We start from the raw sequence: 16,397 nt of genomic DNA on the forward strand, positions 1-16,397 counted from the left end.
GATGGTCATCTCACCTCTGAGCTTTGGTCTGGCTCTCTCTGGCTCTTTTAGAGGGAGGGGCTCCCTCCTCTCTGTCCTCACACTGATCCATGCTGCTCAATCCAAATCAGCTCACACACACTTTCTACCTTCACCTGCAGAGGAAACACAATCATTCATGTGCACATCAGCTGAGAGCTGCAGAGGTCGTGTCTGATGTGTTGATCTGCTCCATCTGAGTGCAGATAATACGAGGTATCTGCTGTAGTTGTAGGACTGACCATCACATATCAATAAGGGATCAATAATAACAGCAACAAGCAGCGTTATTCTTAGAGACTGTACAGACTTCTACAACCACAGTTTATCAACATTATGTTATTAATTAATGTACTTATGACAGTATCATGTTAATGAGAGGAAAAATAACGTTCACATTACAGAAATAAACTGAATGTTGTTCTTGTGCAGAGCGTTCACTGCACTGTGTTTCCTGTTTCCTTTCATTTGATAAAAACTGTAAATGTTCAGAGACAGACGATCAAACTGAGTCGGAGTTGCACTGGCACGTATGGAAAGAATAAAGTACACAATCGTTTACAGCAGCACACCTCAGAGTAACAGAGTACATGTCCAAATATCATCTCTGAGAATCAGCCAGACAGTTTCCTCTGTCACAAACTGCTTTCATCAGTTCACTGCGAGAAGTGTCACAGAGCTGATTTCAGCCTCCAAATCACCCAATCATAATAATCATAGTAAATGCATGTCTGCAGGCATCAGAATATTACGAAGAGTTGTTGGGTTTTCTCTGTTTTACTTGTATTATTGTAGAGTCTTTCCCTCACCCAGTCACACCCCCACATTAAGACATTCGCTGGTTGTTGTAAAAATTAAAATCCTCTTTAGATAATCAGTGTCAGGTGTTACAGAGAATACACAAACATCAACTGTGGGCAGAACTTTGTGCCATCAGAAACTGAATTTGAAGAAGTTAAATTTGAATTGCTCAGATTGAATCTGAATTGTAACTTGAATCAATGCTTTTTAAAACTGAATTTGCATGATTTGAAATTCATTATATTTGTTTGATAGTCACTAAATTAAAATTGAATTTTATATTTTGAAAATGAATTCATTTGCTCTGAAACTGTATTTTATCCTTTAAAAATGTAGCTCTCGACTAATTTCAGTTTCAGTTCAACAATTCAGTTTTTCGGGACTTACATCCAGTTCCAGAGTAATCGAGTGCAGATTAATAGAACTACGTTTTGCCAGCTTGTTACTGTCGGGAATCTACAGCATCTTGAGCTGGATTAAGACCTCAGAAGTCATGTTGAATGACCAGCGGGTTGGTAATAAATGTATTACATGTATAGGAACAAGCGTCATGTTAACAAATGATAGCCGTACAGTAACTTTTATGCTTATTGTAGCATAAAAGTTACCTCAGATCCTCGGATCACCTGAAGACACTGAGAATGGGCGCCCCACTCATTTCCTTTCTAACCTTCTCTGTGAGTTACTGCGCAAAGACTTGCTTCCATCTCCACCTGAGCTCGATAGAAAACATTGCTCCCTTGCAGCTAAGCTGCCCGTGGGCCACCCGCCCTGCCCGGTGATCTTTCGTCTCCATCGATACCAGACCGAGGACCTCATCATTTGAGGGCCTGGAGGAGCAGGAGATTCACCTGCTGAGGCGCAACAATCTGTAGTGTGGAAGACTACAATCCTGAGGTCTTTAATCAACGGGCGAACATTATGTTCTACAGGCGAGGCTTTAAGAGGCTCCCAAAGACTCCAGAAGCCTCACAAAGCATTATTACTAAGCTGTGACGACATCTTTCTACCTGAATATGGAATGTGTGATGTTTAGTGTACCTTAAATCCTCACAAGAGAGACTTCTACTTCTCACTCGTGCACCATACTGTCACAGTCTGGCGAGGGCAGACTGTATGAATTGAAAAAGGACCCAAAATGCAGACTCCAAGGAACAGGGAACAAAACTTTAATGTTAACAAAAAGCGAGCCGTTTAATATGGCTGGTAAAAAAGGTACAAACAAAGGGCAAGGCAAACTGAAGCAAAATTAACACAAACCTAAACTGGGAAATCTAAACAAACAATAAGAAAAACCTAGACAAGAAACTTGGAAGCATGGCATAGGAAACATGGCGTGGACAACAGACGACCTGACAATCACACACTGAAAACAGAGGACTTAAATACACAGGAGGTGATTAGGGGAAGTGGAGACACATGAGGAAACAGCTGGCACACATGAACATAATGACGTCACAGTGGGAGAGTAAAACTGAACATGATGAACACAGAACACCAGACCTCTTCACAATAAAACAGGAAACATAATGAGACATAGACATGACAACCCGAACTTGACAACGTAAGACACAGACATGAAACGCATGAAGAGCAGGGGAGATTTAACATGGTTGGAAACACGAGGGGAAAATAATAACTAGAAACACTTAGGCATAATAATACAAACTTGATAACATAAGACACGCAGCATGAAACACGAAGGGTGAGGGGAAGCTTAAATACAGGGGAAGAAAACACAAGGAGTCTAATAACCAAATGAACTTAGATAACCTAATGAACAAAATAAACTCAAACTTAAAACGCTGGGTCAAAAGACCCAGGACCATGACAGAGCCCCCCCTTCAAGGGCGGATTCCAGACGCCCAAAACCATGAACAAAGAAATGCAGCAACAAGAAAACAAACATGAAACAAAACCAAAACAACCCACCCAGGGCGGGCGGCGGGGGTCCAGGACGGAGGGCCAGAAACAAAACCACAAAAACAAAGAATCTGAAGCACTCAGTCCAAACACAAGGGCTTAAGAGTCCGAGACCCTGTTTCAGGAGGGCGACCATGATCTCGGCAGAAAAGGAGTTCATGGCGGAGTAGTTCAGGTGGCCGACCTGGAGGCCGATGGCACAGTAGTCCATAGTTCAAGGGTTCAGGGGGCCGGCCATGTGGAAGGTGGCAGTGGCGAAGCAAGCATGGCTGGCCACACTCTGGTGGCTTGGCTCGTGGCCGGCGGTGACGTGGACGAGACCTGTCGGGCGGCTTGGCTCGTGGCCGGCGGTGACGTGGACGAGACCTGTCGGGCGGCTTGGCGGGTGGTCGACGGCGTGGACGATAATCCTTGGATGGTTTGGTTGGTTTCCGTCGACAGGCTGTCCTGACAGGCTCCGGAAACAGCCGTGCTGGACCTGGACGTGGCTTGGCAGGTGGAAGGAGACAAGGCTGAGGCGTGGCAGGCACAGATAATGGCGTTGCAGGCGATGGCGTGGAAGGATGCTGGGCGCGCTTGGCTGAACCTCCAGCTGGCACAACAGGACCAGGCGAGGCAGGGCCAGACGCAGCAGAGGCCGGACCAGGCAAGGCTGAAGACTCTGACGAAGCTGGACCAGACGAGGCTGAAGACTCTGACGAAGCTGGACCAGGTGACGACGAGGCGGCCGCAGGTGGCGGCTGAACGGTCCCCTCGGACCCTCCAGCTGACGAGGCATGAGGCTGGACGGGCTCCTCGGGCCCTCCAGCTGACGAGGCAGGTTGCTTTTCAAGTTGCAGCAACACACAGTCTATAGTGGGTGAAATGAGTTCGTATGAGTTCTCAGACTGAGGTGTGGCAGAACCAGGTGAGGCGTCGTCCTCAGGCTGAGGCGTAGAAGCAGCAAGCAGTAGCGCAGCAGGTGGTGGTCCTGCAGGCGGCGGCACGGGAGCCGCAGGAGGTGGCGCTGCAGCCACAGGTGGTGAAGCAGAAGGTGGCCAGACGGGCTCCTCAGGCCCGCCAGCTGACGAAGCGTGAGGCTGGACGGGCTCCTCGGGCCCGCCAGCTGACGAAGCGTGAGGCTGGACGGGCTCCTCGGGCCCGCCAGCTGACGAAGCGTGAGGCTGGACGGGCTCCTCGGGCCCGCCAGCTGACGAAGCGTGAGGCTGGACGGGCTCCTCGGGCCCGCCAGCCGACGCGGCATGGTGCTGGACGGGCTCCTCGGGCCCTCCAGCAGACACAGGAAAAGGCTGCACAAACTCCAACTTAGCCCCTGGCTCCAACCTGGCCTGGATCTCGGTCCCACAGTAGCTTAGCTGAGCCTCATGGCTAGCACTTCCAGTGCAAACAGTCTTATAATTTGGCTTCTTGGAAGCAAAGTTCATAGCATGATCAATACACTGGGATGCTAGGTAATTGTGCAGAGGGATAAGATATTCCGTGGAAGACTTGGCTGGTGATTTTTCAGTCTTAGTCATTTCATAAACATGCCCATGAACCTTTAAGGCAGTGTTTGTTCCAATATTGTCCTTAGAAAAAACGCGTGGATTCAGAATACAATCACCCACCTCATGTTGCTGTGAGCCGTGGTGACGACCTGGACGCCGCCTCCTCCTGGAAGCCGTGGTCGTGGAGGCCGGCGCCGCTACGGCTGAGATGAATGTAGCGCTGGAAACAGCCACCGGTTGAGGTGAGGAAAACGCAGCACTTGTCTGCTGCAGTGGCGACATGGACATGGAGACAGGCGGGAGACTCAACACGCCAACTTTAGCTCCTATAGCTGGCATAGGGAGGGCTGCGTCACAGAGGGGCTGGAGTAATTCAGTCTGCATGCTGGGGGGCTGCTTTGGCAACACGGTGCGGATGAAGCCGTGCAAATCCTCCGACAATCCCTCCATGTAAGCCGGGTATGCAGACAGAATCCGGTACAGCTGAACTCTAACTGACTCCTTCTCACTCTCCTGTCTGCACGCAGAATAGATTTTCCACTGTCCATGGAGAATGGTCACACGAGTGCTGAACTCCCAAAAATCCTCAAAGATGTCTGCTGGGTCCATTCTGGTCAGGTCGTTCTGTCACAGTCTGGCGAGGGCAGACTGTATGAATTGAAAAAGGACCCAAAATGCAGACTCCAAGGAACAGGGAACAAAACTTTAATGTTAACAAAAAGCGAGCCGTTTAATATGGCTGGTAAAAAAGGTACAAACAAAGGGCAAGGCAAACTGAAGCAAAATTAACACAAACCTAAACTGGGAAATCTAAACAAACAATAAGAAAAACCTAGACAAGAAACTTGGAAGCATGGCATAGGAAACATGGCGTGGACAACAGACGACCTGACAATCACACACTGAAAACAGAGGACTTAAATACACAGGAGGTGATTAGGGGAAGTGGAGACACATGAGGAAACAGCTGGCACACATGAACATAATGACGTCACAGTGGGAGAGTAAAACTGAACATGATGAACACAGAACACCAGACCTCTTCACAATAAAACAGGAAACATAATGAGACATAGACATGACAACCCGAACTTGACAACGTAAGACACAGACATGAAACGCATGAAGAGCAGGGGAGATTTAACATGGTTGGAAACACGAGGGGAAAATAATAACTAGAAACACTTAGGCATGATAATACAAACTTGATAACATAAGACACGCAGCATGAAACACGAAGGGTGAGGGGAAGCTTAAATACAGGGGAAGAAAACACAAGGAGTCTAATAACCAAATGAACTTAGATAACCTAATGAACAAAATAAACTCAAACTTAAAACGCTGGGTCAAAAGACCCAGGACCATGACACATACATTACATTAATTATCTGTAGCAGGTCCACTGCTGTGCCTACGATAGCATAGTTATTTCAGATCATGCCCCACTTACTCCGTCTCTTCCACATCTTACTGCAAAAGCTGCACAACGGCGTTTCAATTCAACCCTTCTGTCAGAAGTTTGTTCATGTCTGTCCATAAACATAAACTACACCTCTATTGGCTGCCATTTCCAAGCACATTGTGCGCTGTCGGTCCTGTTTGCTACACAACAACATTCAATATTTAGTATTTACCGCTGTTCACACTTAGCTAGATTAACGTGATGGTGTTGTGTTTAGTATGTTGCTCTGTTTTTTTTCCTTGTTTTCTCTTCTTTTTCTCTCAACAGCTGATCCAGGAGATTTTTTTCCCTTCTTTCTCTTTATAAGTTTCCTCTCTCACTGTCCCTCTTCCCTCCTGTTCATCTTTTCCTTCCTCTTTCTTTCTCCCTTTCCTGTCCCTCAGTCATGTCTGTCCCGTCTGTAACAACTGAAAATAAAATAAAATAAATAATAACAACAAAGGTCGATTAAATGGACCAATACGGCAAGGCATCCATCGGGTCTCCTTGTTGGTCTTCAGACAACAGATCTGACGGTTAAAGAACCAAACGGGACAGGAAAAGAAAAGAGACAAGTTTGTAAAGTTTATCCAGCATGATAAGGTTTTACTTTGCCACTAGCCCCTCTCCAGAGACTTCCAGCCTTGTTGTATGGGATTATTTTAAGGACTATATCAGTGGCCAGATTTTTTTTTTTTTTTTGCCTGTCCCGTTTGGTTCTTTTGCCATCAGAATTGTTGTCTAAAGGCAAAGAAAGATGCCCAACGGATTTACTTTACCAAACTAACCATCCCAGCCTTGCCGTAATGGTCCATTTGATTCACCTTTTATTGTTTATTTTATTTTCACTTACTGAATACGGGACAGACTTGACTGGGGGAAAGAAGGGGAGAAAGAAAGAGGGAAAGAGAAACAGCTGAGAAGAGGGACGGGGGAGAAGGGCAAAAGACAAAAACCAACAGAATGAGCAGAAAAAAAAAAAAGAAAAAAAATGCATATATCGATCACCTGGATCACCTGCTGAGAAAGAAAAAAGAAAACAAGCAGAAGAGAACAAGAGTAATAGAATAAACAACATCACAATGATATATGGGAATATGACAGTAAATACTAAATATTAAACATTATTGTGCAGCACCTAAGATCAACAGAACACAGTGTGCTTTGAGGTAGGAGCCAAAAAGGGTGTAGTTTGTGGGTGTGATCACCCGTGTGTACACCTGTGAGCATGGACGCGCTTGTTTTTTGTTTTTTAAAAGGTTCCTTCATGTAATGATCTGCTAGAGGGTGTGGGGGGGCCACAGCCCCGTCCTCCAGGGTATGAAGCAGGTATGGAGGAGATCAAAACTCCAGACATCCAGAGGCCCCCAGAACACAAGAGACCAAGGAAGACCAACAGAGGGGCAGCCGCGCCACTGTCCCAGAAAGAGCTGAGGAGAGTCCCAGATGAGGGCTCACTCAGCAGCCGCGGAGCAGAAGCCAGGGGGGGTTGCAGTGACGCGCCCGTGAGCTCCGCCGGCAGCCAGCCGTGCCTGAGTGACCGAGCCCCAGGCCGAGAGGCCGGGGGCACCCCACCTCCGAAGTGGCCCGAGCGAGCCCCAGGCTCCAGGCCCCGATAAGCGGCCGCCAAGGAGTGAGCCGGTGTGTACCTGGACGCCCACCCCCGGACACAAAGAACCACCAACGCACCGATGTCTGAGGGAGTCCGCCACTGGCAGGGGAAGTGGTGGTGGGGGGAGATAGGCCTCCAAACCTTGGAGGGCCTGAGATGTCCCCAGAGAGGTGGCGCCTGACACCCAACCTGACATATAGACACAGACATACAGGCACACACAGATACAAACATCCATTCCCCCCCTCATGGTCTCATATACACTTACTCCACACTCAACCAACGTGGAGACAGACATAAAGAGACGCTGTACACACGATCACACTCCCCAAGCGTACTCTACGAACCGGGTCTAGGTGCCCCCGCCCCTGGAGGGGGAAACTGCACCCAGACCCAGGTGGTGTTACCCTTTTCCCTGCGGTGGGGGGAGGCAGACCGCCCCGACTCCGCAGCAGCAGGGAGGCCCCACACTCCAGACCGCAGTCGGACGGCCAACTGCTCCTCCTAGCCCCCCCGCTCCAGCAGGTCGCAGAGAATGGGGGTGAGAGAAGACTCCAAACCTCCCTCCACCCGCTCATTGTAGTGTTGATGCATGTGTGTTCTAAGGTGCATTTAAAACCCAGGAGGGCTTGGAGCTACCTGCCAGAGAGCAGCAGGTAAGCGCATGGTCCCTCCTGCTAGCCCTCAATGTCTACGTGTATTTTAAATTGAGAAGTGGGCAACGACGCCAGGGGTGGGGTGTACACCCTGATGGTACTTTGGATTCCGTGTATCGTGCCCACCCCCAAGATTCTATATGTATGTGTAATGAGAGTGTGAGTAATGTGAATGTCTAAGTTGTGGGATAAAATTGAGGCAGAGGCAGCCAGAAGGGGACGGGGGGGGGGGGGGGGGGGGGTAGCCTCCTCTGCACCCTGGTGACATACCCCTACTCCAAGGCCCTGCATGTGTGGGTGGTTGTGGTGGAGCGGGAAGAGGGAGGCAGCTGGAGATGGGGAGGGAAGGAAGGGAGGGGCAAGTGACCCCTCCCTGGGGCCAGCTCCCCCACTGACCCCAGTAGGCACCCCCATACTCCGCAACCCGCCAGGGAAAGGGGGCCCAGGCCCATCCAGACCGGGGCCCAGCGCAGCAGCGCCTCCCGGCCCCACAGAGCCCGGGACAGTCCGCCCAACCCCACCACAGAGAAAACTGCACCCACCCCACCATCCACTCATCTTCCAGACTACATAAGACAATAAACACCCAGGCTGAGATCTTCCTCCACCTCTCCTGTATCTCCCCCTCCTGCAGAGAGTCCCTGAGGAGAGGAAAGCTCCTGCAAGATGTGACAATCTTCCCCACCAGTTGAAGAGCCCCCCAGGTGGCTCGATGCACCGGCGGCACCCTGCTCCAGGGCTGGGCCCCCATGCACCCACCCGCCCACAACCCCGGCAACACACCAACCAGGATCCAAGCCCCCGAGGCCCGGCCCGGGCCCCAGCCCAGAGACGGAGCGCCCCCAGAACCTCACGCCCATCCCGGACCCACCCAGGGGCAGTCAGGCTACCAGACAGCACAGACCCTCCCCTAGTCCCGCTGCACGCAGCCGCGAGGAAACAGTCACCTGAGAGCCAACAGAGCCCCTAACCGGACATGACCGCTACCCCGGGTTGAGCCCCCCAAGGAAGATGCCTCCGGGGAACCCCCCGACGCCCTAAGCCTGTCCCTACCCCCACACCAATCACAACAGTGAAGGCGGGACCAAACTATGACCCCCCACCCCCACTAGGTGATGGAGCTGATCAAAGGAGCCCAGAGCAGTTGATCTGATGTGGTGGCAGAGGCTGTATCAAGACTAATGTAATCTAATAGATAATTTCTATATTGGTTAGAATTAAGATTATTTTTATTTTTCCAGTTCATGAGGACTGTTTTCTTGGCTATGCATAGGGCAGTGAAAACCATATGGGCTATATTCTTTTCTGAAGTGACATTATCTAAGCTGCCCAACAAACACACTAAGGGGGAACGCGCAGCGCCGAACTTTTATCAACACATCACCTGCCCCACCAGGGGTGAAAGGACACTGGACCACTGCTACACTACGGTCAAGGACGGCTACAAGGCACAATCCCGCCCCCCGTTTGGCAAATCTGATCACGCCGCCATCTTCCTCATGCCAAAATATAAACAAAGGCTGAAACAGGAAGTTCCGGTTCAGAGGAAGGTCGCGCGCTGGACGGATCAATCGGTGGCCGCGTTACAGGACGCACTCGATGACGCAGACTGGGGCATGTTCAGAAACAGCTCCGATGATGATGTCAACGTGTTTACGGAAGCGGTTGTGGGATTCATCGGGAAACTAGCGGATGATACCGTGGAGACAAAGACTATCACAACGTTTCCCAACCAGAAGCCGTGGGTGGATAAAACCATCCGCAACGCTCTGAGATCCCGCACCGCTGCCTACAACACGGGACTCACAACGGGGGACATGGACCCGTACAAAGCCGCGTCATATAACGTGCGGAGGGCGGTGAAAGAGGCGAAGCAGCGCTACGGGAGGAAACTAGAGTCACAACTCCAACAGAGTGACTCTAGGAGCCTGTGGCGGGGACTAAGGACAATAACGGACTATAAAGCACCAACAACCGGTATGACGAACGCGGCCGTGACTCTGGCAGACGAGCTGAACACTTTCTATGCTCGCTTCGAGGCTGCAGCTAAGGTCTCCAACAATGCTAGTGTTAGCGGCGCTAACGGCTGCAGACAGGAAGATACTGCCAGCACCGGAAACGTGCTCGTCATCTCCGAGCATGAAGTAAGGAGAACCTTCAAGAGAGTGAACACCAGGAAAGCAGCAGGACCAGACGGCATCCCAGGTCGTATCCTAAGAGACTGCGCATACCAGCTAGCTCCTGTGTTCACTGAGATATTCAACATCTCTTTATCTCAGTCGGTGATCCCCACATGCTTCAAAGAGTCCATCATTGTTCCTGTCCCGAAGAAACCCCACCCTGCTTCTCTCAATGACTATCGCCCTGTAGCCCTCACCTCAGTAGTGATGAAGTGCTTTGAACGCCTGGTCAGAGACTTCATCATTTCTTCACTACCAGACACACTGGACCCACTACAGTTCGCTTACCGTCCAAATCGTTCCACAGACGATGCCATCTCTCATCTCCTCCACACATCACTCACTCACTTGGACACTAGAAGGGGGAATTATGTTAAAATGCTCTTCATAGACTACAGCTCTGCATTTAACACCATAATTCCCTCCACACTCACCACCAAGCTGGAGCATCTGGGACTCAGCTCATCTATGTGTCAGTGGATCTCCAACTTCCTAACTGGCAGACCACAGGCAGTAAGGATGGGTGGACATGTCTCAGCCTCCACCACTCTCAGCACTGGAGCCCCCCAGGGGTGTGTTCTGAGCCCCCTGCTGTACTCTTTGTACACATATGACTGTGTGGCCACTACCAGCTCCACCACCATCATCAAGTTTGCTGACGACACCGTCGTGGTGGGCCTGATCTCTGATAACAACGAGACGGCCTACCTGAAGGAGATTAGGAATCTGGAGAACTGGTGCCAGAGGAACAACCTCCTTCTAAACGTCAGTAAGACAAAGGAGCTGATAGTGGACTTCAGCACTAAGCAGGAGAGGAACTACCAGACCCCCGTCATCAACGAGTGCCCAGTGGAGAGAGTGGACAGCTTCAAATACCTCGGAGTTCACATCACGCAGGACCTGTCATGGTCCTGTCACATCAACACCGTGGTGAAAAAGGCCCGACAGCGTCTCTACCACCTCAGACGCTTGAGAGACTTCCAACTGCCCTCCAAGGTGCTCAGGAACTTTTACTCGTGCACCATAGAGAGCATCCTGACGGGAAACATCTTAACCTGGTTCGGGAACAGCACCATGCAGGACAGACGAGCTCTACAGAGGGTTGTGCGGTCAGCTGAGCGCACCATCCGCTCCGAGCTCCCTGACCTGCACTCAATCTACAGCAGGCGGTGCTGGACCAAGGCCAGGAAGATCGTGAAGGACCTCAGCCATCCCAACAACAGACTGTTCTCTCTGTTGAGGTCAGGAAAGCGATTCCGCTCCCTGAAGACCAACACAGAGAGACTGAGGAGGAGCTTCTTCCCGCAGGCGATACGGTCTCTCAATCACACCACCACACAGTACTGACCCACACATATGGTTCTTACACACACACTGGACTTTCTGGACATTGTTTTTGCACACATTGTTTTTTTGCACAACACTGGTCACTATATTCTTCATTTCCGGTTAATACTTGTACAGCTGCTGTTATTGTGTATATATTTATTTATATTTAGATTTCTTCATACATTCTTATATAGTTCTATATTGTGTATTTTGTTGTACAGTTATTTTATTTTCAACTTTAATTTATATATTTTATCTTATTCTTCCCAGTTAAATTTACCCTTCATTCTAATTTGTGTTGTACAGTTATTTCATTTTTAACCTTAATTTATATTTTATTCCTTCTTAGTTAAATTTACCCTTTTTAATTTTTCATATTTATTTCCTATCTTATTCATAGCCTTTTCCTTTTTTGTTTTCTTTAGGTCACGAGCAGTTGTCCAAGCATTTCACTACATATCGTACTGTGTATGACTGTGTACGTGACAAATAAAATTTGAATTTGAAGTTGGAATGTTACATTTCAGACACTTCGATAAGTCTTCACATATCTCGCGCCAAAACTTCTGAACTGGTGGACAGAACCAAAGAGCGTGGATATAATTGTCCGGTGAATTGGTTTGGCAGTGTGAGCAGTTGTTGGTAGACGTAAAGCCCATCTTGAACATCCGATGACCTGTATAGTGCACTCTATGTAGTATTTTGTATTGAATTAATTGAAGACTGGGATTTCTAATTAGATGAAAGGTTTTTAAGCAAATCTGAGACCAGAAGTTTAGGTCTAAGTTAACTGATAAATCCGCTTCCCATTTTGCAATAGGAAGTGATATTGATTCATCTGTTTTAGAAAGCATTCTGTATATTTTGTATAGTAATTTGGGGGTTTTAAGAGTAAGAAATTGAACCACACTTGGTGGTGTTTGTAGTTCAACTTGACCCGGTTTAAATTTCTTTTTTACTATGGATTTAATTTGTTGATATTCTAAAAATCTTTTCTTGTTGATCCCATATTGTGTAACTAGTCCGTCAAATGAAATAAATTCAGTGGCCAGATTTAAAAGCTTTACACCTCAGAGTCACAAACTGACTGCAATGCAATTAATGACTTTCTAGCTAAACTTAACATTCTTGAAATTCCACCAGAATGTAAAACAGGCTGGATGAACCCTTCTTCTAGCTTCTGCTGTCATTTGCACAACTTGGTAATAAATACAGTCAACCAGTATCACACACTTTAAGATACTTGCAAGCCAGGCACTTTATTTGTTCCCAGGTATCAGACTCAAGCCCCCCGCCTCCACCAGCCTACACTATTAGGAACTATCCAACAATTGAATCCAACCAATAGAGTGCCTCTTGAGCCAAACGCAAAACATTATGGGAAGAAGACTTGGACATGACATGGGCCTGTATACTCACACATGTCAACACAACATCATTATGTGCTCTCCACTGTTTAATCCAGTTCAAAGTGGTGCATACAGCCCACTTTTCAAAATCCAGATGCTCTCGTATCCATACTGAACTCACTCCATGTTGTAATTAGGGCAGAGCAATATGGCCAAAAATATTTATCATGATAAATGTTTGAAAATTTACAATAACGATATAACTGACGCGACACAAAATGCTTTACAACTCCACAACTTTATTATTCCAAAAAAACATCACTGATTTTCACTTAAACAAGCAGCTGTTTTTTTATGTGCATGTAATATTATGTTGAAGCACCGTACGTATCACTCCGCGAGGCTCCAGCCTACGATAGCTGTAATGCTCCGTAACTTAGCAAAGTCGTACTAAAACATTCTTGACAGATTTTTGAGCAGCGTGTAGGACATAAAATCTGTACGGTAATAACGACGGCCCGCTTGCAGGCTTTACAAAAACATGTGCTTTGTTGTGTATCTGATGGTAAAGCTAAACCAGTTCCACACCAGTGAAGCTGCAGCATTTTTACAAACCAGTTCTGGTTCATCGTTTCATTCAACGATCCGCTTTCGCCCTTCTCCTTCTCCGTCACCGCCATGTGCGTATGAAAACAAAGGCACTGCGCATGCGCGTGTTACTCATATTCTATCGCCATATTTCATTTTCTTATCGTTGCCCAACATTATTCCGGTGTTACCGTGAACGCTATGATACGGCCTGGGCCTGGTTGTAATTGATGCAAAACTGATCCTCACTGATTTGTTCCCTGTTGGCCAGGAGGGCAGTTTTACTGAGGCGGCGGGACGCTGCCCCTCCCACTCATTAACAGTTGTCATGTGACCTCATGTCTAAAAAAAGAGAGGAGGAAAAAAGAGGAGCATCATGCGACTGAAGTAAGTCTCAGCTTTCTTCTTTAAACAGTTACAAGTTTAACAGTTTTTTTAGTTGTTTTTTTTTATTTCACTTTAAGAACTTCATAGTCATCATTGTTTACTGAGTGTGTTCATGTTTTCTGCTTGGTAGCAGAGGAGGTGGTTTCATCAACTTCCTGTGGTCACAGTCATGTGACTGTTAGCTGTTTAGTGTGAGGTGCAGTATAAAACAGTGAAACCTCAGACTGTCGTCTTCTTCCTGCTCTGGTCAACGGTCATCTTCCTGTTTATTTAACATCTGACAGATTTGATCTTTTCTGATCTTTAAATGTTTGCTTTGCTGAACTTTTGCTCGAGTGGAAAGAAACTGAAATGGTTCCTTCTGAGCTCCTGAAAACACGTCTTTCCTTCTCTTTGTGTTCTGGTACTTTCTCAGCTGCAGGGCCTCTCTCAGTGTTGGGTCAATGAAGGAGTTTTGTGTAGTTCCAGCAGAGACACTAAAACACAACAGCGATTGTGTCTGAACAGACAAACATGAACTAAATGCAGTGAAGCTGCTGTTTGTCTGAGTGTAATCAAATGTCTGAGGGAGCACAGGAACATTCATGTCTTTCCTCTTTTACTCACTGTGAAGGCTGAACCCTCTCTGAAGTCAGCAGCTTCATTTCACACAAAGGGTTAAAGTCGAACATTTTAAACAGGAAGTGATCAGAAGTCTCCACAAGTCTCTGAATCCTGAAACACTGAGAGGAAATCAGCTGTTCAGCTCAGCTGCTGATCATAGTGTCAATATTTCAACCCATCCCCACCAACTCCAGATGTTTGCAGCTGCACATCTATCACATCAAGAAAGTTCTGACAGCAAAAACTGACCAAAGGCTGAAAACACTGTGATCTGTGAGGAGCAACAACCTTTAGACAACAGGAACCCATCAGCAACTCAGAAGCACGTACAAAACACAACAGCAGTGCTCCAGGATGCTAGGGGGCAGTGTTGAGCTTTTGTTACCTCGTGGCTACACAAGCCAGCAAGTACCAACAACCAGATTTGGTGTGTGGTAGTAACAGGTAAATTAACATTTTTTTTTTTTAACTTATTTGAATATATATGAGTGCTTGTGTACAAATACACAAACAATACACACATGCTATCATGCTTTCAATTGTGTAATTTAAGTGATCTAGTAGCTCTGCTTTGGAAGTTCAGTTCATGCTAGAAATGTGTTTTGCAGTTTGTACATGTTTTGTCTCTAGGGGCCACCACATATATTTATATATAAACATATATAAATACAACAGACTTCTTTTTTTTTTACATTATAATTCCTTTTGTGCATAATTTTATATTATTGTTAATAATAAATTAATTAAAGCAACAAAACAACCCGAAGAGCCGGCTCTCTAAACAGAGTCGGAAATCCCATCATCTGCAACTGAAAATAGTTGTGGATGATTACTATACCTTTCTAATGTGACCTTGTTGTCCCTGGCTCTCTCTGTCTCTGTCTCTCTCCCGCTCTGTTCCTGTGCTACTGACTGTAACTACCGCCCCTCCCCCCTCTGCCCAGCGCAAAGCACAACACCGGCTCGCGTCGTTCACGTCAAAGATCCGGCTCTGACACATTTCCGACCGACACATCACTACTGCGTATATATGAATGTGAATCGCATCATTGGCTGGACTATGGGATAAGGTGGCATCGTTCTAATCCCATACAGGAGCAGTCAGTCACTGACTAACACTGCAAAACATGATTGTTAAAGTATTCATTTTAATTTCAAGTCAGGTTAGATTTTTTCTTTTTTGTGCGCAACGCAGAGACCGTGCCAGCAGTGCGCAATTGCGCACAGGGCGCAGCTTAGAGGGAACAATGCCCATCGGCAAGAAATTTACATCAGTCCTTAAAACAGGATTCAAACCTTCCACTTGCAGAGCTGCTAAAACCTGAACCACAAACTTCACCCTGTACTGAAAAAGTCTTCACTGCTATTTTTCTACAGATCATCACTGAAAACATTCAAACTGACTCATCATGGAGTCGTTTTTCCTTCGAACTACAAACAGGACATTAACTGTGTGTTTTAAGACAAAGTCACGCCCACACTGAAAGAAGGATGTGTGTTTAGCACACGTCCTTAACCAACAGCCTGTTGGTCCAGCTGTGAGTCCGTTACCGTGAACTATGGAGCGGCAGATGTGTGCTGGAACTAAGCTGCACACAGCTGATGTTAGCCAGGAAACATTAGAGACTGCTAAGGTTACCTTCACACGGAGCTTCACACGGAGACGATCAGTCAGCAGAAACGGGTAGTTCAGGAAAGAGAAAGTAAAGTTTGAGCAGGAAGGAAACACCCACAGGGTTGTGTAACGTTACCGTTAGAAACTGTCAGTGCTGCATTCAGGTGCACGTGGGAAACTCCCAAATCTCTGGCAGGTTGTCCAAAGGTGATTTATGTCTCCTGGTTTTCTGGAGGTCAAAACACAAACTGCATGATGTCACTGTGACCACCACAGTGACAGGAAGTGTTTTTATCACAGAAACACTGAAATGATGCTAACGGCTGTCGTTAGGCTCACTGACAGCAGTGCTGATGTGTTCATGTCAAACACTGGCTCAGGTCAGACTCCTTCATCCTTCTCCAGCGT

General features: G+C 47.4%; 1 protein-coding gene across 6 annotated transcripts in view; it reads right to left on the reverse strand.

The window, feature by feature from the left end:
• The window catches only part of LOC308396152 (NLR family CARD domain-containing protein 3-like), a 29,846-nt gene that overhangs the window by 11,991 nt on the left and 1,458 nt on the right, over positions 1–16,397 (reverse strand). Inside the window, exons 1-3 of one of the 6 annotated variants that reach the window (XM_080881270.1) lie at positions 16,014–16,111; positions 14,378–14,493; positions 15–134 (exon numbers count right to left, since the gene is read on the reverse strand). In XM_080881270.1, coding sequence (XP_080737396.1) covers positions 15–91 — 77 coding nt within the window. In that variant the 5' untranslated portion in view covers positions 92–134; positions 14,378–14,493; positions 16,014–16,111. Of the gene's footprint in view, positions 1–14; positions 135–14,377; positions 14,494–15,212; positions 15,700–16,013; positions 16,219–16,397 lie in introns of those variants that run through there. The other 5 variants (XM_080881271.1, XM_080881268.1, XM_080881267.1 and 2 more) reach the window with 5 other exon arrangements.

Source organism: Rhamphochromis sp. 'chilingali' (assembly GCF_963969265.1).
Source record: "Rhamphochromis sp. 'chilingali' genome assembly, chromosome: 4".
Classification (NCBI taxonomy): domain Eukaryota; kingdom Metazoa; phylum Chordata; class Actinopteri; order Cichliformes; family Cichlidae; genus Rhamphochromis; species Rhamphochromis sp. 'chilingali'.